The sequence below is a fragment of the Lissotriton helveticus genome, chromosome 6, assembly GCF_964261635.1.
Source record: "Lissotriton helveticus chromosome 6, aLisHel1.1, whole genome shotgun sequence".
In the NCBI taxonomy this organism is placed as follows: Eukaryota; Metazoa; Chordata; class Amphibia; order Caudata; family Salamandridae; genus Lissotriton; species Lissotriton helveticus.
This window is the reverse complement of record NC_136067.1, coordinates 438100492-438126432: the sequence shown is the minus strand read 5'-3', so window position 1 is coordinate 438126432 and position 25941 is coordinate 438100492. Positions and strand designations below refer to the sequence as shown.

The following is a 25941-nucleotide window of genomic DNA, read 5'->3' as shown; positions in this document are numbered from 1 at the left end:
AATGCCTTTTTTTTTCAAAGAAAAGAAAATCTTGCCATTAAAGGTTTACCCGCAGTTCAAGTGAAACGAGGTGCCATGACTCATGTGCTATTAAAACCATAATTCCCGTATAGGGAACAGTTTTTTACGCTTACCTATATCTTGAGGTGTAAAAAGCTCAAACATATTTGTTGTCCTTGCGGGTCTTGTTAGTAACGCTTTATACAATGTGTATGACCGACCAGGATATGCAGTTTAGATAATGTTAAAGTGATGATGTTTGTGTGGTGGTTAGTAGAGATAGATGAGGGCACAATGGCTGTTTGTATCTAAATAAAGTTTTTTAAGATTTTCCGTGCGGGTTACTACGAAATAGTGAGTTATCAACGTGTACATGCTACACCTTGTGTGTCATGGTGAAAAATCGCGGTGCATTAATTCACGTGGTATGATGAACTGCATCAATGACAATATAAATCATATTATAACGACGCAATAAAAGGGACATAAGCATGACATAAGCATGATAATGTTCTATGGTGCCACTTGGCTCAGTGTCCATAGGTGCCTAAATTAAATTATTCAGTGCAGGTTACAGAGATCCGGTGATGGGATGTATTTAGGTACTCATATGGTATGATTCATGACCGTCATAATCACAATGTATCAAAGTATTGAGGGCAACATAAAGTAGATAAACGTGTAAATCAGACTAATAATAAACACAATAATGTCTGTAGTGTCACTCGAGGGAAATAAGAAACATATGAATGATGCACGTCTGTCATACGGTATGATTATAAGTAGCAGTGGAACTCCATGCGTTCGTTCATCCCATTAGGTTTTAAAGAGTTCAGGTGGCCAATCCAATAGTTTTCTTGTTGCAACAAGAAGTTGTGATTGTCCCTTCCTTCATGTTTGTCTATCATTTCCAAAACACAAAACTTCAATTGACTGATGTTGTGACCAGCTCCAACAAAATGATGTGCGACTGTAGATTTTGCTTGTTTAGTTCTTATATTACTTTTGTATTCATTCATGCATATTTTTATTTTCGTTTCTGTCTGACCGATATAAGGTTTTCCACATGGGCATTTCAACATATAAAGCACATTTGATGTGTCACATGTGGCATTCACCTTCAATTTGATTTTATATCCTTTCATCGGATGGGTGATATATGATCCTTACATTATGTTGTTACAATTTTATTACAGTTCCAGCATGGGATTGTACCTTTGTGTGTAATTTGTGATGGTGGGCTAACAGGACTTTTTAATATTTCACCTACATTTTTGCTCCTGGTGTATGCAAAGATGGGTTCTATGTCAAAAATATGGTTGAAGTCTTGTTCAAGTTTTAAGATAGAACAGTGATTCTTGATAATTTTTTATAGGGAACACTCATCGTAGAGTACCTCAAGACCACTGTGGTTTGTTCCTTGACATGTTTTATTTGGGTTTTGAATAATTCCTCCGTGGTCTTTAATGAACTTCGATGTTTGGCCTGTGTTAACATTTGGTCAGGGTATCCACGTGCTCTAAATCTGTATAGCATGTTGTTTATTAGTTCTTCTTTTTTCTCTGGATTGAACACAAATCTTTTTATTCTTAGTAGTTGTGTGTATGGTAGGTGCTGTTTGAGAGGCTGTGGGTGGAAACTTTCAAAGTGAAGAGTGTTGTTTCTGTCAGTTTTCTTCCTATATAAGTCTGTTTCAAATCCAGTTGGTGTTTTAGTGATTTTAACATCCAGAAATGTGATGGTTTATTGCTGTATTGCATTTGTGAATTGAAACCGCTGGTCAATCTGGTTCAGTTTGTTGAGTTGTTCTTCGAGGTCTATTGTCGTACCTTTCCATAGTAAGAAAATATCGTCAATGAATCTTAAAAATAATTTTGAATGCATTTTCCATGTTTGTCTAGACAAAACATTGTCGTCTTCGAAGCGATTCATAAAGATGTTTGCATACGATGATGCAGCACAATTACCCATGGAAGTTCTGCTCTTTTGTTGGAACCAGTTGTATTGCCATTTAAAATAGCTGTGAAATAAGGTGAATTCTAGAAGCTCCATGAGAAATACCTTTAATCCGTCTTCATACTCTGTGTGCAATAATGCGTACTCGACTGCCTCTATTCCTAGTTGATGTGGGATGGACGTATATAAAGACTTTACATCTTTGGTACATAACAATATTTCTTCATCTTCCATGATATCCATGATAAATGCATTTAAAAATTTTTTTTAGATTCATTGACGATATTTTGCCCTCATCTATCTCTACTAACCGCCACTCAAACGTCATCACTCTAACCTTATCTAAACCGCATATCCGGGTTGGTCCTACACATTGTACACATCGTTACTAACGAGACCCGCAAGGTCAATGAATATATTTGAGCATTTAACACCTCAAGATACGGATAAGCGTAACATACTGTTCCCTATACGGAAATTATGGTTTTAATAGCACATGAGTCATGGCACCTCATTTGTCTTGAACCGCGGGTAAACGTATTAATGGCATGATTTTCTTTTCTTTTTAAAAAAAAGGCATTATGTTCTCCTTTCTCTTTTCTAACAGCACCATTTTACTTTTAACAGCACAAGTCCTTTATTAAACCGCTTGCACTCTTAAAGATACACAGCACCTTATTTACCTTCATGATAATAAGCACCAGAGACCGCTTGCATATGGCACGAGATTTATCCACAATTCTTTTACGGTTGTTTCCAGTCACTCAAGGGTTAAGGTAGCGCACGCATTAGACCAAATCATATTCATTTGTTCTAAAAACACTTCCAGTCACTGGTGGACCATGGTTGTTTATATCTCGTTTTTGCATTAATCATCAGTGGCACTCTTCTGTTTATAAAAAACTTACAGTGATCCAACATTTAATTTGTAGATAATGCCCAGATGAAGGCCCATTGGCCGAAATGCATTGGGATTAAAGAAACTTGGGATTCATGAAACGAGTTTACCATTAACATTGCCTTCTGGGAATAGAAGTCTGAACTTCTTAAAAAATGGATGAAAGAGTATTGTGAAGCAACAATAATTATGTTGTGCGTCTAATTGAACGACACAGTAAAACGTTGAAACCTCGTTGAAGGACTCTTACACCTGTGCCCGGGGTACATACCCCATGTATATGGGATGCACCCAGCTTGATATACATTACACTCCGGTTCAGAGATTGATACCCTGGAGCACGGTAAACCCTTACAACTTTATTTGAAGCAGTGGCTGTGCACATACTAATTCCCATATTCAATTGTCATTAGGTGGCATGGAGTGGAATGATGTGGAGTTGAATTGTGTAGTGCAGTATTATGAGATGTTCAAATGCTTTGTGTAGTGGAATTATGTGGTGTGCATTTGCATGTAGTAGAAACGCTTGGCACTTATTGTGTGGTGTTGTGTTGAATTATGTGGAGTTGAATGCCTGTTGACTTCGGATGCCAGCTGAGTGTGGGGCGCAGTCTGCATCAGCTGACTATATTGTCCATTGCTCTCTGTAAGCCATTGATTGCTGTAGATTGGGAATGCGTCGGGCCAGAGTTACCAACTTTGGAATTGGGGAACCAGGTTCAAGTCTTAGCATTGGATCAACATCTTGTAAATCCCCTATGATTGCACATGGTCATTGTGTGGTGGGCTGTCTGTGTCCTAATAGTGTAGCCCCCCTCTTTGCCGGCTGTTGTAAGGAATGTATGACGTACAATGCAAACATTTACAATGCATGTCTTTACAACGCAGTTTTACTTTGCAACATCCATTAAAACGCAGGTTTTTAAAACGCATGCCATCACAACTCATTTTTAGAAAGTACCTTTACAAAGCATTCCATTACAACGCATACCATTACATTGCATATTACTTTTAGGGCAACAGTAGGGTAAGTGTTGGATAGTGTAGGGGTAAAATTTACAATTCCCACTTCAGTGAGTGCAACAGTAGGGTAAGTGTTGGATAATGTAGGGGTAAAAATTACTATTGCCACTCCAGTGACTGCAACCGTAGGGTAAGTGTTGGATAGTGTAGGGGTAAAAATTACTATTCCTACTCCAGTGAGTGCAACAGTAGGGTAAGTGTTGGATAGTGTAGGGGTAAAAATTACTATTCCCCATTACTTACCTTGTAATGCGTTGTAATGGCATGCGATGTAAAGGATGTTGTGTTGTAATGACTGCATTGTAAAGGTAGTGCATAGTAATGACTGTGTTGTAAAGGTTGTTTCTATTGTAAGCCACTAAGGCTGATCCTACACTGAATCAGTAAAAGAGATCAGTGGCCTTCCTTTCGTCACCTTTAAAACAAAGTATTCACTCAGTAGAAAAATACCTCATTAGCATAACTAAAGAATACATAAAAATTAAAAGCTGATTTTAGTATGGCACCTACTGTGTGCTGCTGCACTTCTTTCTCAGTAAGCCCTATGTGTGTGAATGGAACTCTCAGTAATGCTGTTGAGGTGGATAAATTCAGGGCTATGAATCTGAGCCTCTGGCTAGAGCAGTGTACCACATTTCAGTGGGCTGTTGGTCAGCACCTCTCCCTGCTGTTTCAGAAGATTGTATGCATTCTCCTAGATATCAAATTACAGTGCTCTCTGGCACTGGCAGCACACGCCCAGCCCCACTCACCATCTGCCACTGAAGCAGCCTGGCTTCATCAGTGGAAGAGGGAAAGTTGGGGACTAGGTATGTATAACATTTGGGAAGAAGTGATTCTTTCTGATAATTATGATTTTATCTAGACAACCTATTCATAACTGAATATAACTCAGCTGGAACTGGCACAGCCCTAATGGCATTTCAAAAGTGCCAGATGTTGGCCACTCAGGGTGGTGGCAGGAGGGATGAGGAAATAAAGAAGAAACAGATGGGGGACCTGTTTTGTTGCACGGTTCTCCTTGGCAGGGGAGGGAGGGGGCTGGGCTGTAAATCCACACTCACTGTGAGTCTCTGTCTCAGACATCAAAGAGTTTGTGATGACTGCAGTATGAATAGCAACTCCAAGTATTTAACTGTTAAGAGTTTACAGGCCTAAAAAGAAAACATCTCAGAAGAAGGAAAGGTAGCGTCGGCCCTGCAAGTATCTTAAACCTGAGACATGTACGGTGCACACAGGTCTCCATCTTGTCTGAGGTAATGGTTTCGCTGAGATTAATGGTGTTATGCGCCTGAGTTAGGCCCATGTAGTGAAGCTGTTCATTTCTTACATTGTCCTCTTTTTCACAATAACATTTTGCTGTGAAGTTTTGCACATATTCACGTGTATGACAATGTTGGATTAGTTTCTCAGAAACTATTTCTGTTTACACATTTGGCTTTGCATAACATTATCATGATGCCTTGAACACCAAGTACACGGCCTTGCGCACAAATGTACAAATGTAGTTCTATCTTCCGCGGGCGACAGGGCTATCTACAGATCCATAATATTGCTAATCTATACGTACAATGCAAGGATGCTTTTTATTATAAATAATCAGTATCTCATAGGATAAGCAGAGGGGGCACTTCAGCTGACACTGAGGGTCTCTGCATTCCAAGACTTCACTAACAGTGGTTTGACCTCACTGTGAGGGGTGCCAGTTCATAACTAAGACAGGGCCCTTCATTCTCTACGACTAGAGGGGCTTCTTGGCATTGCACCTACACACACTCTAGGAACACACACATAGAGTAGGATTCGCAACACTAGATATTTCAAATGGATTCTTCTGCCAGAATATAGTGCCTGAAAGCAGAGATTTTGCGGCATTTTCAGCATTAGCTTCACAGTGGCAATTTTGCCACTTACCTCAAGGGTATAAACATATCCTTGGGCAGTTTTCAGCCAGAGTGACAGTTACTTCAAAACTTTGAGGAGGAGGTGTTGTCCTATGCAGATTACATTTATCTGATGGCCGATTAACTAATGGAACACTTGGAAAGAGTAGACTGTACAATTATAGGGCTTGCTCACCTAGGCAACAAATTTAATTTGAAAAAATCTAAAAGTGCGCCCTCAATGTCATGTTTCTGGGATATGAGTTGTCCAGTGAAGGCAAAAGCCTGACAGCAAATTTCTTACAGAAATATGAATTGTTCCAACCTCCAACAACTCTGTAAAGAGTACAATCCATTGTAGGGTTTTAACATTTTGGCAGAACATTCAATTTGGATTATGCAGAATGAGTAAAACCATTCTACGATTTCATTACATAAGATTTTTCAATCAAACATTGGACACAGGAACATACAAACATTGTTCGCTCTGTACAAGCAGACTTGATAGCTACAAAACATTTATACACGCATGTAAACATGACTAACCTGGTAATCTGCATAGCTGCGGGACCAACTGGGTATACATACATCACGTCAACGAAGGTGATCCAGCGCCGATTGCATACAAATCACATTTGTACACAAACGCTGAAATGCGTTTTGCACCTACTAAAATAATTCTCACAACAGGACAGACTGCTGTAGAGAGAGAGAGCACAAGCACAGGGGAAATGCATAATGGTGGTTACCCCGGTACTCACCTCAGAGGCCTTACCAAAGCGAGTGTTCCAAACGCCAAAGCATTACATCCACGATGGATTCAATGGGCTAACTCCCTCACTGCAACAGATGTAGATTACAGATTTGATACTACATTACAAACATAAGCATTCTTGCAGTATGAACAAGAATATCCTCTGCCATATGAAACAACGCCTCTAGATCGATATGATTACATTATCTACACTGATGGGTTTGCTCAGCCTGCTGTAAGGACAAAACACATGTATTCTGCGGCATGCACAATCGTAAAGGGGCACATGGATAACGGAAAACTTCCATCCTGAAAAAACACATATACAATCCCTAGGGGACTATACAGCGCAGCTGGCGGACCCCAAAGCCCTGATACTGGCACTACAAAATCTGGATCATGGACTCTTCATACTTATAGAGTGTGTTTCATAGTACTATGTGCAGTCCTATAATCAATATCTTCACTATTGTGGCCAGAATAGATTTCGAAATTCCAAGGGTTGCACAATTAAGCGCAAGCTGCTTTGGGAACAGGTGGTAAAGCTGAAACAATGCTTGCCACAGGTTGTGGCCATGTTGTACTCCATGGAAACTTTGGTTGTGGCCATGTCGTACTCCACCCGTTCTCATCTAGATGGAAATTCGATAGTTGTGATGAGAACCGTTGACTTAAATCAGTCATTAACAGCAGGGTTACTAGGCCATTGTCGTAGTTGAGTCAATCACCTATATGGGGTCCAGAGGGCACTAAATAACATGGCAAGAAAATCCATGGGTGCTTTAGAGGAACTCAAATAATTCCAGGGTACACAAACAACATCCAAGTAAAATGTGCCGCCATTGGAGAAGTGAAAGTTGTTCCGGCAAGGCCTGGCTGAGTCAGGGAAGATAATGTGTACAAGAAAGAATTTGGGCCATTTTACAGAGCGCCTGTACCTGTCCTGTCTGTCAAAGGTACCAAAACTGTAATTCTTCTGCCTCTTGCTGGCCAGTGAAACTAAACATGTATCTCCATTGATCTGATCAAATCACACCATGTAGCTGATTCTCAGCAGTAGGCTGCATAGGGTATCCGCCACACTCCTCTCACTACCGTTCAGGAAGTTCAGATGAAAACTCTAATATCTAAAGAAGATTCCCCTCTACAAAGAGAAACTGTAAACAACAGTGAAGTATTTCTTCCTTTTGTTGAAACAAATAAAACTGTACAGTCAACTAGTACAGAAAACAACATTTCAATTTGAAAAATTGATGACGTCTATGTGAATATGCCACATATTGAGTCATCTTCCACTTCCACAAAACCGACTGAGCTGCCAAAAATTGACCCAACGGTGTCTGGCTACTTCATGGACTATGATGACTTCTCATTGGATTCAACTAAACGTGAGATACCATCGCCACTGCCTCTTCCTTTCAGGCTACAAATGCGTCCTCTCTATCTGGCTGAAAAAGACATACTTTGTTACTCCTTGGTTACACCTCTGGGTTACAAATGTATTACTACTCCTGGTCCTTTAGTTATGTTTGGTGACCATCTTTTTCCTGCTTCTGAATGGACACTATCTCCCAGAACGCTCTGCAGTATAACTGTGAACTTGGTACTGAAACCACATGCATAATCGCAGTGTGAGCAAAGGGACCTGTCCCTGGTGAACATTACAGCAGTTCCAGTTCCAGAAGGAATTGTGTGGGACAGGATATCGTATGATGTGTATTGTCCTACTGAACTTTTACAAATACCGTATTTGTTTAAAATGTCCTTTAATATTATCATCGCCTCTAGTACTGTCTCTGATGATTGGGACATTGAGACAGTGCACAATTTGCTTGCAGATTTAGAACAATGAGCTGCATTTTCAGGGATGAAGTGTATGATGGTTCATCTAATTTCATTGATATGTTCTGTTATCAATATTATGGTCGCTATTTTTGTACACAAGCTAGTATTCTACGTGCTGTTTATAATTACACTCAATAGGAACACTGCCAAAGAAAGGTAGTTCAAAAACATTTGCACAAACTTTTGCTTATTTTTCAGGATTTGACACGTCAGATCCAGACTCTTACTACTATAGGCTTGCACCTACACCTGCAAAGATAAATATGCTAACAAACACCAAGCTGATATACTCTGCTTTCTTTCTATCCCAGCTGTCCATACAGGATTTTCACTTTTGGAAAGACAACATAGATGCAAAATCTGTTTGAGGAACAAAAAGACTGGTAGGATCAGGGAGCTAAGGCCTTGTTTAGAGAATACCTAATAACACATCAAATTATTTTCCTGAAGAAAGTAGAGCAACAAACTTCCTGTCTTGGAATAGCCAAGATGAAGGATTTGAATACACCTCGTATTCCTGCATTCTCATGTTTTGAGAACTGCTAGCATTTCACAAAATACAGTGAGGTTACATTAGATGCCATGATACGAAATAGTTCTCATAATTCACCCAGACCCCATTTGGAAGGGTTGGTTGGTTTGGCCTATGGACACTAATGAGTGTCAGTCTTGGGCAATGTAGAGCGGTTTAACATAAATAGGACTGACCAGCGATATGTGGCATTAGCATAATTAGGGTGGTGACAGCATATAGTGTTGAGAAGTTGTGTCTTCATTGGCTAAAAACCTCCACACTTTCTTAGGTGAAGCAACACTTCTCCCTTCTTTCTGGTGACATGGATCTCAGGAATTTCTTGTTAGGTACCCGGAACCCACTTCTAAAGCACTTCATGTATGCAATATACAATGAGGTATGGAAAGTTTCTCAACAGAAGCCTTCTGAGAGACGGCGTGAGATTAGCAGGATTAACTTTGGATGTGGTTGACAATGGTATGACCACTTTAACATCCAGAATATATTCACTGGGCAACATAGTATGTCTGCAATTGACATAATACAACAATATATGTCCATCTTACTGCATGGACAATCTCAACAACGGCCCATTGTATTATTAAGCTGGACATTGCAAACATTACATTCTGGCCATGTGCCATGGCATTATATCAACAGCACTAGTCTGTTTTCTGAATACGAGCTGACTGAAAGACAGATATTAATGGCATGGAGAGATGTTGCACATTAAAAAGTTAGACCAATTACCTTTCAATGGTGCTGAGACACCATCCACAGACTGGATAATCCACGGTTACATCACCCTACGGGCCACGACTTTCCAATTCCAATATGTCTACAATACCACCAAGTAGGCAGTTGAAGCGCTAGAAGAGGGTTATTTGCATGAATACTGGAAATTACCATTCAGGTTTAGATGCAGGAATGGGGACAAAGAAGTTTTCCTTAGCAGTTCCGATTGTGAGGATTCTTTGAGAGGGTCCTTAGTATGTCAGGTCATTTCACATCATGGGTCATTCAATGCTTTAGTTGCAAACTTGTCCTGTTATCTGAAGGGTTGTCCAGCTGCCATGATTCATCCGGTTATCAACCTACTTTCGGATGGGAGGTATTTGATGCTGAGTGATCAAGGTTACAGCGGAATGGAACCATGCATTGCTTATCTGGTAATGGTTTATTCCATAGTCACTTGTTACACGCAAAACCACCTGCCAGCACCGTTAGGTAGGTAACACTATGGCCTTCAATAAATGTTTCCAACATACAATTTGATTCTTTGAGCAAACTCAAAGCCATTCTATTTCAAAATGATGTTGCCTTAAAATAAGCCAGAGAGACGTTTGATCTCAAGGTTGCAAGGTACTCGTCTGAGATACAGATTCTACTCCATACTAACTTCCACTGCATTTTAGGAAGCTGGTCCACTGTACCTTTAATATATCTGATACAAAGGGAATAACACACTTTTTAAATGTATTGGCTCTAGACTGGTTAGGAACTTTCAGACGATTTCCGGAGTTAAACCATCTTTTATACACTCCGTGTTGGGAAGAGTATTTGGAGGTCACCCGCTTATTCCGCTACTTGTGACAGGAATTCTGATTTTAATTTTTCTGCTCCCCAATAGACATCCCAGTTCAACCCAGAGTGGACACAGCACTGGCTGTGCTGCGATGCCGTGAGTGCATGACACACTGCTAAGGCGCAACTTAGCTAGGAGACCGGTATGAGCACTGGTTCTTATCATACAGGCATGTTTGGCTTCATTGCGTACAACCTATATTCCGCTGCCTGTTTTGCAGCCATGATTACATATTGTATTTATATTCTTGGATCACACTCAGTTGTGCCATTGGACATTGAAGAACTGATGGACCCCTTGAAGGCCCATGGGTATTCTTGTCCAGAGCATACTCCATTGCTGATGAATGCATTCTTCGAGCCGCCCAGGGAGGCTTTGGCTCCTAGTGAACTGGATACTGGCTCTGCAATACACTTATAGGATGCAGACCCTCCCTCAGCAGCTGCTGTGAGAACTGGATGGAACCACCTTTGCTTCATAAACCTGCTTCACGGTGCGCCTCTCGGATTGTTGTCTGCGGTTGCCTGCGATGACGATGTTGCGACTATCAATCAGACCACATAAACAATTGCCTTTTCCGTGTGGTGAAAAAGATTTGGCCTGTTTTTTAAACAAAATGTATCAAGACAGTTTTTGCTTTCTTTTTCTAGGTACCATGGCTTTCTGAGTGCTTGGGATTTCAAATAGTATAATGGCTTTTATGAATATTTTAAAGGGATGCTTTCTTTTACAAGATTTCAAAAGTAGTTTAAGAACTTTTTTTGTCTTGATTTGATTATGGCCTGCTGGCTTTTAGATAGCTTTTATATATCCACCCTTAGTATGAGGAGTGGGCATTATGGGCCTGGATAAGGCCCATGTAGCAAAGCTGATCATTTCTAACATTGTCCTATTTTTCACATTAACATTTCTGCTGTGATATTTTGCACATTGTTTCATGCATGACAATATTGGATTTGTTTCTCTGAAACTACTTTGGTTTACACATTTGGCTTTGCATAACATAATCCTGATGCCTCGAACACCAAGTACAAGGCCTTCACGCACGAATCTACAAATATCATTCTATCTTTATCTATGGGGCGACAGGGCAATATACATATATATATTATTGCTAATCTATGCACGCATGGCAAGCATGCTTTTATTATAAATAATCATCATCTCATAGGATTAGCAAAGGAGGCCCTCCAGCTGACACCAAGAGTCCCTGCATGCTGAGACCTCACTGCGCAGCGGTCTTGGGGTGAGGTCCAGTTTGTGACCAATATGGGCTCCTACATTCTCTCCTGCCAGGTAATAAGGTTGCATCATCCCTTGGGGAGTCTCTAGGCTTACCTACACACACTCTACGCACACACACAGAGTAGGATTTGCATAGTAGGAGTATTCCTGATTACTAACTTGTTTTATATGCCTGCATATATACACTGTTATACCATCATGGTAAAACCGTATCTACTATTTACTCTTTTGGAGCTTGTAATCACTTTCATCTGTTTATGTCTGTTGATTATCGCAGCACATTTATTTTATACAAGAATAACTTTGGTTCAATAAATATATTGAAAACGTTCCACTATGTATTCTCTGTACACAGGTGACTGAGTGAAAGGATCAGATCTGTTGCCACGATCCCCAGGGTTCAGGGTTGTCATGTTCAGTGGCGGCCAGAAACCATTTGCTACCTGGTAGGGTTAGCGGGACTTATGGTGGCACTGTGATCTAGCTGGTCTCTAGGCCAACATATTCTGCAGGGCCCAGAATAAGTCTAGGCACCTCACCCAAAGTGTATGTTGCCCGATTTGACGAAACACGTGTCAGCTGGTTTCATGTTTTTGGGATCTCCTTTGATAGGAGTACCACTCTGAACTATAAAAATTAATAGAAAGAACTATTGGTGTACGATCTTATCTTTATTGACGCATGTGATTACCCTCACAGAAAGATACTTTTTCTTGTGTGCTCTGGACCTTGTTTATGTAAACTAGAAGGGAGAGATCTTCCCTACTCTTTTTTCAGAGGTTTTGGGTTTCCTCTGACCAAGAAGCACCATTTAACTTTAGCATTTCTCTTTACTCTCACCACTATTTGTTGTGCGCCAACCTTTTTCTGAATACTCAAAGCCCTTCGCTGAACTCTTAAAGAATTTGAAAAGCACATCAAGGAACCAATCAAAAGTGATGGTTGTGTTGAATGCCCATACACTGGATACAGCATGCCTAGCAGAGCTGCACACGCGCTGCCCAGTTTCGACCTAAAACTCGTGTTTGCTCATTTTATTGCTGCATATGCTTTTGAAACTTCTTATTTTATATTTGCGTTGCTTTTCAAAGATGTTCAATATAAACATAGAATATTTGTCTGTTTAGGGGTCGAATCGTCTATCGTATGCCAAGTCGATTTTACATGGAAAACGCTGATCGCTTTCAAAAGGAGGTGGAAAAGCCAAAGGAACAATAAACATGTGGATCATTATAGTGTATTCATCATTCATTACATAGGTATGATCAGGCAGGATTTCGACCTAGGTGGAATGTCTTGTGTCATAATACCAGTGATGGGAAGCTGGTACCAGCCTCATTCGTCACGGGTGTATATCCTAAGGGGATAGAGAAGGGAACAGTGGGATCAGAATTATGATTGTCAGTATATTGTTCAGTGCTGTATTATCATTGAAGGAATCACGATGCAGTGAAAACATAGAATATCAAACTAATAGTTTCTGTTGTTTACCAGGTGAGGGAAGTAACACGAAAACTCATCCAAGTATCCAATGAAGCAGTTACTGAAGATAGTCTGTATTCACACCTTATAATTGATTGGGGACAGTATATTGATCATGACATCGCATTCACGCCCCAGAGTACCAGCAGAGTGTCGTTCCTTGCAGGAGAAGAATGCCATCTGTCATGCCAAAACCAAGAGCCATGCTATCCAATAAAGGTATTTATGAAGGGATTGCCACTCATAATGTCAAAAGGGTTAATTCGTCTGGATATCTTAAAATAGAATACTAACAATGTCTTATTTTTTGTAAAAAAAAAATACAATGTTATCTTTAATGCCAAGTAATGAACTTTTAGAAAAATTAGTAGCAACTGCAGTAACCCTCCTTTAGATCTAATATTTACTTGCGCACAGCCCGTTCAAAGTATGTTTGGGAATATTGCATTCAATGTCTGAGGCTTCCTCATTAATTATGCTTTAAACATGTTTATGATAATAGTACTTTCATTGTTTTGCCTCGAGGGAAAGTCTTGTTTTGTTATTTGATGTTAATATGATTTGTGGAGCGCATGGTTGCCTCAGCAACTGGGCTTCCCAGCGCTGGACCCAGAAATCCAGTAGAAAGCAACAGGAAGGACAAAAGGCTAGCAAGAGACGTGAGTAGAAAACAGCCATTTTAATTTTTTTTCTGACACAAAGATGACTCGGGCAGTCTTTAAAACATGAGGCATGCTGTTCCAAAGGACAGATGCAGTACAAAGGAGCGACCACCCAATTTCCTTCTCTTGAATCGGTGACCACTTCCAGATTAAGATCTACAGAGCACAGAACTTTGGTAGGAAGATAGGGCAGCATCAGATCTGAGAGGATAGGGGCTCCTAAGCAGTGTATTATCTTATGGGCAGTACTGAGTACTTTAAACTTGGATGCGATTGTGGAGCTTCAGAAGGAGTCCTGATAAGGAACAGAACGTAGGAAAGCCAAAAATAGTCAGGACACAGAATTCTGGAACACATGTAGTCTCTTCATGATTGATTTCTTGGAACACAAGTAAAGTTGTTGCAATAATCAAAACCTAACAGGATGAGTGATTGAATAATCACCTGTCGAATGTGGGATTGTAAAAAAACGTATGATAGATTTGAGGTCTCTGAGGAGACCGAAAGAGGAGCCGCTATGCATTCTTACTTGGTTCTTAAAGGAAAGAGAGTTTTCAAGCCAAATGCCCAAGTATTTGAAGGATGATTTGGGGCTAGGATGAAGCCCCTGAGCATCCAGCCACCAGTAAACCTCACACCTCTGGGTATGCTTGCCGAACAGCAGAATCTGATTTTTGTTTAAATCTAAGACAGTTGTCATTCATCCAGGTTCCCAACGCCAGCATACATTATTTCAATTTAACAGAATCTTAAAAGCCATCAGCAGGGAAATAGACAAAAAGTTGATTACCATATGTATAATATACTATAGAAATCCCATAGGACTTCACAATCTCCCTCAAGACCTGAGATAAATATTAAAGAGGGTAGGGCTCAATGAGGAGCCCTGTGGGACTCTGTGTTCCAATGGTCTTAGTGAGGAAGGGAAAGGAGGAGAAATAAGCTGAAAAGAGTGGTTGTTCAAAAAAGAAGCAAACAAGGGTAGAGCCTTGCCACAGACATCTACATCACAAAGGTACAGTAGGAGCACCTTATTGGATACCGTGTCAAAAGTGGTACTCCGGTCCAAAACAATGAGGGTTTCAGAACCGCCCTCATCAGCAACTCTTTTAAGAGATTCTGTAGCTGTCAGCAAGGCCAATTCTGAACTGTGATTCAACCTAAAACAGTTTTGGGGCATATCCAGAATGTGATTATTTTTTAGGAACTCCATTAGGATTTGATTGACATGTTTTTCCATAACTTTACATCGGTAAGAGAGCAGGGAAACAGGACAATAATTTTCAGGTTTTACAGGGTAAAGAGAGACTTTCCTCAGCATGGCTTTGCCTGCTTCCATGCCTGTAGAACAGTATCCATAGACAGGGAGAGATTGGCCACCTCAAAAAAATGAGGGAAGGATGGCCTCAGGGAATTTGAGGGCAAAGTCTGGTTTAAGGGGGTCAACGGGGAGTACACAGTGGAAAAAGAAGGCAGGTCAATGGAGGATAGTTCATTAAGTTTTCCCCAGGTTGTGATTCGTCTGAACGGGCAGGACAGGCCTCAATGTCAGTAGGCACCTTACTCGAGACATGAAAGTAAAGAGTGTTGATCTTTTCAATGAAAAAGTCAGCAATATTGTTGGAGTGTTCAGTTGAGGCCTCAACTGGCCCTCTCATGACAGGTTTCATGAAACTGTTTAAAATGGAAAAGATTTCTTTTGAGGGGTTTTGCTATTTAAAATCTTATTGGAGAAGAGTTATGTTTGTGCTTTCCTTATTGCTTTTTGGTATACTTTGCCCTCATATACGTTAGTTTGGCCACTGCGTCATAAGACGTTCTCCAGGCTCACTCAATCACTTTGCAATGCTCTGCCACTAACTCCTCGTTAAATCAGGGAGCAGAGGGCTTACTTTTGGCCTGAGCTTGATGGGGGGTAGGGGGAAACTTGCCAAGAGCTGATGAGAGCAAGGCCTTTACCTTGGAATCAGAGTTATCCACATTGCTATCTAACTCAGGGATGGTGGCAGATATATAGACGCTAAATTCTGTCAGATTTAGGTTGTGCCAGGGCCTTTCACTAATTGTATTGCTGGGGGGAAAGTTGCTGATCTTTGATATTGCTACAGTCATAGGGATCAGATAGTGGTGTGACCAGGCCAAAGGTCAGGGAAGTGCAACCTCTTAATTGGGAATGTTGCAAGAAGGTGGCATGTTATGTGTGTGGGACCTCTTACTAGTTGAACCAGCTGAAGTGCAGCTAATTCATCCACCAGTCCTCAAGCACCAATATTGTTAGACTGGTCCAAGTGGAAGTTAAGTTCACCACAAATGCTAAAATGTAAGGATTTGTAAGGTAAGGGGTCACCTGGTTAATTAAAGCTGCACTGAAACGTGTGGCAATACAGAACTAAATAACCAAATACCATCTAACAAGAAATGGATACAACACATACCATTTCACCTTCTCGCTACCTAATTTCATAAACAGTTGTACACCAATTGCATGTTTCAATAATATTACATACATAGTTTTATTCTATCCAGAAATGTAAGGAATGGGTAAGTTTGGTCATAATGTATCCTGTTCTGCATGATACTGATTATTTGTTCACGATCCTTACACAAAGCTTTGCTCAGGCACCATTGGAAGTCATTTGCTCCCCAGCACATTAGGCAATAGACAATGAGGCGTTCCAAGACTTATTCTTGTGGGGCATAAAAGAGACAGCATTGGTGGACTTTCAGGAATTTTGCTGAGCACCATGTATGATGCAGTACATGAAAGTGCACCAGTCTGATTTTGAGCAACAGTCTCTTTTCAACACTAATTTCTAAGGATCGTATAAAAGTTCATGTGATCAAGAAAGGAGAACCTAAAGGTCCTATTCACAAACTATATTTTGTTGTATGTTTAGTAGTTCTAAAATAGTCATAGCTATTCACAAACCTATGCATGTAGATTTCCACCTCTCCTATCTGCCAATGTTGCATCTCATCTCTCCATAGCCACTCTCTCACAAAATTTAATTTGTTTTATAATGCAACTCATACCAATGTAGGGAGTCAGAATATTTACGTCACACACAGATTATAGACAGACAATGAGTTGTAAGTGTGCAAATCAGTGTACAGAAAATGTTACAGAAGACAATGGGGACTACATCATGTTGGAGTCACATGTCATTCATACTGGAAGAAAGTATAGTTTAAGAATTCTTGGTCTCGAGATGCACAAACTCAAGATCTAACAGTGGTGTTGTAGGGGTGGGGGGCTTTCTGTCGTGGGCGGCACTTTTTTCGGAGGCGGAGGTGAGCATAAGGTAAGTTTTCTTTTAAATAAAATGTATTCATCATCAACCAACTAACTCCCCCTGCTCTTCCCTACAATGGCCATGCTGTAGATGGGAGGCAAACTCATGGACCGCCCAGGGCGGGAAAAGTTCTGACTATGCCACTGAACATGCAACACAGTTCTTATGTTGGCTTTTCTAATAAGATTTATTTCTAACCCCGCAAACCCTCTTTATCTACCTTAAGCTAAGGAAAGGCGGAAAAACATACGTTTCTAACCTATGTCTTACCGTTTGCATCCATCTCTTTGATGATTGTGTCATATTACGATTGTGACTTATGAACTGCAAGTAAGAAAAGGTCGCTGGACCAAAAAAGTAAACCACTCTGTACATACAAAAATGCAATCTGCGTGGTACACATGCATTGCAGCAGACACATTAACCCTCTGCACTACTTTATGGTGAGTGAGACAAACCACAATCTCTCTCCAGTAGATACATGAATCACTACAGTTATCTTCATGCTTTTATTATTGCCTAGGCACACAAGCAACTCTGCAACAGGCGCCTTTAATTCCATCGGAGGCTTCAAAATACAGCATCCTCTGAGCTTGGCACCGGGTGCGGTGGCACTGGTTGCAATGCCTCAAAGTCGGCAGGGCCGGACTGGGAACTAAAAGCAGCCCTGGCAAAATGTTGCCAGACCAGCCCCTGTCCGGCATGTAGCTAGCGAGCCACCCCCCACTCTGCCTAAATGCCAGCCCCCACTGCCTCTCAGGTCAGTAGCTGCACATAATTCTGAATCGGCTGAGTGCCAAGTTCTGATGACACTGGAAAGCATGCTTACTTACATAACCTGAATGAGTTTACAACCACGCAGTGCTATAGGTGATCTGGCTCGTGACAATGCTTCCCCCTGCTAGAAAAAAAGTTCCCCTCCATACCCCAAATTCCCCCAGCCCCTACCACCCTCCCCACTCAGGGACCTGTCCCTGCCTACATTTACTACTTGCTCACAGCAGGCGGTAAATGTATGTGCAAAGACCCAAGGGAATGGCAGCTTCCATGTGTTTTTCAACCGACCAAATTGGTCCTACAAAGTAATTTCCCATTCCATGGGGCTGAATTCGTAACTGCACCGTACTGGAGTGATTCCGCACAGTAAAGGTAAATTCACATACAAATACATGTGGGAAATCTGCCCCAGTACCACGCAGCTTGTAATTGGAGCTATTAAAGCTGGTCATTTCTATCACTTCTAACAGTCACTCTTTAAAGTATTTTAACGTTGTCTACATTATTCTTAATTGATCAATCAATAAAAGCAAAGCTAGTCAGACTAGCTATGTAAATAGAATGCAGGATGGGGGCTCAAAAAATTCTTATCCATATAACAGGATGGCTCGCCTAGATTCTCAACATTTGAACAACAGACTGATATTGTTCACTTCCGAAGGGGACTACACTGCAAGAGATAAGGAGGTTTAAGGAAGTATTTCGCAGCAGCGCACAGTTGTAAAAAAGGGACGTAGATCGATATCGCTTGAGTCTGTGGATTCTCAACAATGCAGTGCGAGATAAACGCACAACTATGAACATACAAAGCACAAGAACCCAAAAAAAACCCACTAAGAATGCTTGTGTACACATAATCGCAGCCGCTCCTCATAGCCTAGACCTAGACCGAGGCCAGCCACCACCACGGACAGGCCTGACCTCAGCTCACAATAAATCCACTGCGCTGAAGAAACCGGGCCGGGGCCTAAACTTTTGCTTTTAATCCCGGTCCCGGCCCGGTCGCGACGCCCGCCCATACAGACAGTGCCATGTGTAATGCCCAGCACAAGTCAGCATTCTAGTGCTGAGCCTGTAACTACACTGAACACCCACCCACCACTGTTGTCACTGGTCAGGTGACACAGCAGTAATAAAACCTCCAGTGTGTCCTGTGTCAGTGCATGAGTGCTTGCCAGCATGAGGGCCTAGGGCCCATCACAGCCCTTTACATTGGCGACGAGTGCGGAGCTGTGCCCAGCGTGCCACAGCTGAAGGAAAACTTAATGGAAAAGGGGAAGAGAGAGCTGCCTGCTGCAAATAAGGCACACCCCTAGGAAGACTCGAGCCGGCCGCCGAGAGGCCCACGAGGCGAGTGTCGAGCCCTGGGCCTGGAGAAGGAGGAGGTGCCGTGGCGGTGCCCCGAAGCAAACGCGGACCGGCCAGAGCCCACCTGGACCGGCCGCAAGGGAGATGGTGACAACGCGGATAGACCGGAGCCCACCCGCGTCGACCGCGACGAACTGAGAGGAGGCCCGTAGGCCTGAGGTGAGCCCGGTGCCTGGGGGGGCCGCGTAAGTTCGAAGCGACCCCCCCTCATATTTGATGTTAAAGCGGAGCCCACCCGCATGGTCATGGCGCCCTGGCGAACGCACGGCCGTCCACAACAAACGCTATGAAGGAGCAAGGCTCGCGGAGCCCACCCGCGGCCTGCTTACTGCGACGCGGCGTCGGCCGCAACTGCCCCCGTGATTAAGCAAGGCTCGCGGAGCCCACCCACGGCCTGCCTGCAGCGTCCCCCGCCGCGTGTGGGAAGTGCGGCGGCGAGGGAATAAACTGTTCCAGAGCACCCGCAGCGTGAGGGAAGCTGCGGGGCGTCGACTGAGAAGTTGAGCCCACCCGCGATTGAGAGGATCAAGGCAGCGGGGAGCGTGTGAAGAACCCTCGGAGTCATAAAGAAGACAAGCGGAGCCTACCCGCGAGGCAGGAAAAGGCCCCAGCACGAAGGTGAGCCCTAGCTGCAGGACGTGGGGGCGAGGACGAAGGCCGAGGAAGGAGGACGGAGAGCAGAGTAGCTAACTGCTCCCCCGTCCCCGACAAGAGACAAACTGTGCCGATGCCCCACCTGAAAAGCCCGGGGGAGTAGCGAGAAACTCAGCATCCGGCTGAAAGCAGCCTCAGGACACTGGCAGCGCCCGTGCATGTCCGAAGGCAGAGCGCCCGGACAATAGCGCCAACACCCTTTCCCCGCCGCGCAGCATGTGGTGAGTGAAGCCGCGGTGGCGGAGGGGCAACAGAAGGAAAGCAGCCGTCGGAGAGGAACTCCGCCCCTGCGGCGAGGGGTGAAAAGAAAAAAAAAAGAGTGAAAGACTGGCAAAACAAAGAGGGACACTCACCACGAGGAAGGCAGAAGTCCCTGGGAGCCGCGCTGGCTTATCACCGCCCCAGCGCAGTGGGTGCCGCAGAAGGCAGGACAGGAGCAGCCCCCCCCACGGGTCCCAGCAAGCGCGAGGTCCACAGCGTTAGGAGCACACACAGACTCGCGCACTGGAAAAACAAGGCACTGCCACCTAGTGGCCATCTCGCAGCAATGCACCCGCTGATCAGTCACAAGGCAGCAGATCAGAGCACAATGCCTGGAGAGCACTGAGGGTGCTCGGGGACAATTCTGGGCTGCTGCAATCTACAAACAGGAGTGGGAGCAGGGGCCCGGCTGCTGTGAAGAGGGCAGCCTGAAGCACCGTGACCAGCAGAGACCAAAGTGGAAGGTTGGCCAAACCAAGTGCCAGATGAGCGAAGGCACAAGCAGACGACAGCGCAGGGACATTGCGGTGAGCACATCTACAGGGAGGAAGATCTGCGCAGAATACTATCCCTCACAGACTGCGACGCCACCTCAATACGCAACCTCCTGAGGCAAAAGGAGACTGTGCCAGAAGCACAGAAGAAAGGAACAGTGTTGTAGACAAGCCAACCCTGAAGGAAAGTTAAGGGGACACGCAGCATAGGACTGGCACAGGAACGCCACGCAGCAACGCAAAATTGGCGCAGCAATGCCACACGGTACCAAAGGAGTAAGAGGACGGTCTAGAATACCAAAGGAGTAAGAGGACGGTCTAGAGTACCAAAGGAGTAAGAGGAGGATCTACAGTGCGACACGACCAGGAGCTGCGCAAGTACAGTGGTCAAGCGCAAGAAAGCACCAGGAGTGCCCAAAGTGCTCAAAGAAGAGAGCGAGGAACGAAGGTGAGCACTGCGACGCCAGAAGCGCAGGTACTCTCCAGAAAGCGCAAGGAAGACGCCAGGAGTCAGCGCAGAAAAGCGACAGGAGTGCAAGAATTCCACATCCCGCACGACAGGACCGTGCAGCACTGCGCCGGAACGTGCCAGGAGAGCCAGGAATCAGGAGCACCAGAGTGACGCCACACGGCGATGCGCCAACGCCAAAACACCGTGAAGGTGAATAGCGACCACGAAGAAGATAGCACAGCATGACGACTCATGCCGAAGGTGAAAAGCCGACCACCCAGTCTGGTCGCCAAGGAAAGAAAAGAAGCATCTGAGAAGATGGCGACAACCGGTTCAGTCACTTGAAGACAAGACCAGCGTCTGAGAGCCATGCCCAGACCAGAGAGAACCAGGTGGAGTGCACGCTACCTGGAGAAGACTGGCTGGAAAGACCAAGGCAGTACAGTGACCAGATCACGTCGCAAGAAGGAACAGGGAGAAGAAGGGCGCGACGCCATAAAGGAAAGGACATGGACCCACGAAATTCAACCCCGTAATTATTGAAAGCGACAGAAAGAGGAAGTGAACGTCGCGACGCTAACCCTGGGAAGTGAGTGACAAGAAGACAGTGTCCTAGGACTAGGACAAGACCAGGATGACACGTGCAGAGTGCGCGCACTGCATGGGAAAGCCTGGCCAGAGAAGATGAAGAAATGGGGACCAGGGTACGTCGCGAGAAGAGGAGAAGAAGGAAGAAAGAACAGAGTGGCCACCGCCACTAAGAAGAAAAGAAGAAGGGAGAAATCGGAATGGCACACTGCCACTGCAAGAAGAAGCCACCCCTGCGGAAAGAAGCAAGGTGACAGGCACTGGAACACCTGAGTGCAATGGAAGTCAAGCCTGGCAAGAGCACCGGCAGCGCAGACCAAAGACAACCACCTACGAGCCATCCATCCACATGGCGATCGCAGGAGAGAGCAAGCTAGACGGTTAGCGACATCTACCTCTGGGGTTTGAGCGGAAGATTGGATGGCGAGACTACTCAGGCCTCCGGAAGTTGAGGAACTGACCACCTTGCACCAGCCCGTGGCAAACTAGAATCAGAGTCTTACAAAAGAAGAGAGTTTCACAGAAACCAGAAAGGACTGGGTATAGAGTAGTTTTCAAAAAAGTTTCCTTTCTGTGTTATTAGGCTTTTATATTAGTGACCAACAGGCCTACATGTATATCCAATAACTTTTGTTTTTAAACCGTGACACTAAATGTTATTATAACTCCACACTAGATTGAATTAAGATCTCTCAAAGTTTATTTTATTAAAACAGATTCATTCTTCATTAAAAACATTTTTGCAACTATATTCGCGCAGTGCTCTGGTACAATATTCACACCTCTCTCTAACAATTCCGTATTACGGTATTCTAGCACAGAGTCACTGTTGATTATGTATCAAATTTAAATATTAAATAAAACAAAAAGTTCACAAATTAATAAACATATTCAGTATACACACACAATAAAATAAGTCCTTTGTCGACGCGTTTCGGTGCATAAGGTATAGTGGCACCTTCTTCAGGACAGACGAATTAAAACCCAATGTGTTCTTCTTTCTAAAAAGAAATACATGCCATTGATTTATTGTACTTGGAGAGAGATTGTTCTAGTTGTGGGCACATCTAGCTCATGTCACTATCTAAGCTGTTTGGTGAAAAACTTATGAACCCAACCTACTTGAATTGTTGGAGTACGGTTCCTGTTCTTAATAATCAGGATACCTCTGTCTTCAGATATGATCTTTTGTGTTGTGCAACCATTTCTCATGGGTCGCGCAATCTGAAATACGAGGGTAAGAAAAGAGATTCTTTTCAAAATTTCTTTGAGGGAGAAAACAATTCATTCAAATCATTGTCGGCGGCCTGTTGTCGTTTATACATTAAGCAACTTACTTTAAAACCGGGGAGACAATGAATCGATGGTCTATTATTTCATCAATACTGCGTCTTTCAATCTGCGCAGGGACTATCGAGTTCGCCGATGTCTGTATAAATACACAAAACATCATCATGAAAGCCCTTATCATGTGGCTGTGATGTTACCTGTCATCTAATACATCTGTAGGCTAAGTACATACCAGTGAACATGTATCTTTGTTCTTTGGTCAGGCTGTAAACTTGTACACCAATTCCATCTGTTTCTTAATGCCTGTGTTGGGTAAACAGGGCATGAAATTTCAGATTCGATATGTTGGGGTAATATTAACGAAACTGATGCCTAACCTATTAATACCCATACGTACCACAGAATTATGCACTTCCCGCTGGCAGCGTGACCATTACAGATGCTGTCCTCTATTGTGCATTTGGCAGGAGGCTCGGTGCCCTGTTTTTGCACCCTTTTGTTTGTAGACTCCTCGTGTGGACCTATGTAATAGGGCAATATTGTAAAAAGCATTATTTCTCTATAGACAATTGTTATCCAATTCGTAGTACTAAAGTTAGCCCATATATCCGGCAAATATTGACTATAGGTTTAAACTAACTACCGATTTTATTTAAATTTGTGTCTTTAAGTCTGTGTTTAGACTCCAGAGTTTGTTTACGAGAGTTACACATGATTCTCATAGGTCTACCCTCACCCCGGTGTGTCGTGCCTAATGGTTACAAACCTAACCACCCAATATTTATAAGGCTGCTGGAATTGGGGTCATATTTGAGAGGACGGCTATCTGGGTATATTTGGTGCCCACCTTTCTATGATCCGCTCACCTACATCGCGGAGGTATTGGTATCATTACTCCCCTAAGGTCTAGGGCGTGGAGCCGATACCGCGCTTGCAGAGTGCTGATTCTAACAGCGTGCCCACCCTTTCTGTGATCCGCTCGCCTACATCACGGGGGTATTGGTATCGTTACTCCCCTAAGGTCTAGGGCGTGGAGCCGATACCGCGCTTGCAGAGTGCTGATTCTAACAGCGTGTCCCCTTGCCAGTATATCTCCTTACCGTGAAAATCGGCAGTTGGTCTCGTGGTGTTCCCCAGCTTCCGGTATGGGAGAGTCACCAATGGCCCCTCTTATATACCTTTCTTAATTAGCAAAAGGTGGCGAGATTGATTGATAGATAACGTTAGTACGATCACCTGTGTTAGAGATATTAGCCACCATGTTAGTAGTTTTCTCTATGTATTTCCTGAAACTACAGCATCATTTAGTTCTATTTCGAGAACCAAGACCTGCATGGCCTTGTTTACCGCGGTATGCTAACAATAGCGCCATCTTAAGTGTGGTTGTCCGGTACACAGCGCGCTATACATTAAAGGAGTCTCACTTTTCAGCTGTTTGTCGTGAGGCTCGAAGGAGCGTAATTATATAGAAAAACTTTAAAGTGTCGTCTGTAACTGGGGTTAGTCGGTGTTACTCTGCGTAATTAAATAAAGTATGCGAGGCTTGGTAAATCCAGTATTATAGCTTACTATTATTAACCGATTAATGCTCCACTATTTATAGTTATAATAGTTGAACGAGTGTTATTGTAAGCTCTCGTCTTCATGTATGTGTCAGCGCCATTTTGGTAGTTTTCGATTAGAGGGAACGCTTGTGTCAGTTCTCTTATTTATCAATCCGGGTGTGTATACTAATTTCACCTCGATAATGAAAAACACGGATAACTTATTCTTTACCGTGCATATAATAAACCCCTATGTACTCCTTGGATGTACATTCCACTTCCACACTTCATTTGGGGAACAAACTTTTTTGAAAACTAGAATCAGAGGCCTCGAGGGACTCTGGTGGCAGCAAGTCCCGCACGAGAGACAGATCTACAGAAGCGCGTCTGCAGGACCCAAGGGGTTGAAAGCCTCGCGAGCAATGAAGAGAGTTGACAACTCAACCTTCAGGTGGAACTAGGACACAACGGTGAGGCTCGTGGAGCGCCCTGCTCACGGCCCTAAGGCTATGGTAGAGCAACACGACCGAAAACACCAGTCCAGTGGAAGCCTGGTAAAGGGGTCCTCCCGGACATCTGGTGAGAGAAGAATACCGGCGGGAGGGGCATCCTAGTGAGAGGGATGTGTGCGCCTACTCTATTCACCTGCCAAAAGTCAACACTAAAACCTGCCCGGAAAACATCACGAAACCAGAAGACTGTTGACACCTATGTCATCCATCTAACTTTCATCACCAACGGAGCGAAGCAAATGCAGGGCTGAGAACAGCGGACAGACAGCACAGACCAAGAATGAACCCGCCGAACAACTGCGAACTGTGCCACCGAGAACTGTTAGTCCTGAATGCAAGAACTATATTGCCTGCGGCTTGCAAGCAGCCAAAGAGACTTGTTTGAAAGTGAAAAGTCCAATGATACATTTTTATGTTTTCTTTCCCCCACAGGTTTTGGACTTTTTGTGTTTGGTTTAATTTTTTTAAGCAATTTGGGAAGGGATGTAATGCCCAGCACAAGTCAGCATTCTAGTGCTGAGCCTGTAACTACACTGAACACCCACCCACCACTGATGTCACTGGTCACGTGACACAGCAGTAATAAAAGAGGCCGAGCCCACGTGCTCTAGGCCAGTTGCACCATACCTCCAGTGTGTCCAGTGTCAGTGCATGAGTGCTGCCAGCATGAGGGCCTAGGGCCCATCACAGCCCTTTACACCATGCTCACACAGGCATTGCATGCAAATGACAGTGGACAGTCATTGGAGACTCACCTGCGGGCGGCAGACAGGGGGGCTTTTAATTAAATTATGGTGTGCCTCTCTTTCTCTGACATCTCTCTGGCCTCCAGGATGCCTGCCAATGCCTCGGCCTAGTCAGG

General features: G+C 43.5%; 1 protein-coding gene across 1 annotated transcript in view; it reads left to right on the top strand.

Moving 5' to 3' along the window:
• TPO (thyroid peroxidase) overlaps positions 1-25941 on the top strand; it is a 1097706-nt gene that overhangs the window by 510428 nt on the left and 561337 nt on the right. Inside the window, exon 7 of the mRNA XM_078646792.1 lies at positions 13198-13404. Coding sequence (XP_078502918.1) covers positions 13198-13404 — 207 coding nt within the window. The remainder of the gene's footprint in view (positions 1-13197; positions 13405-25941) is intronic.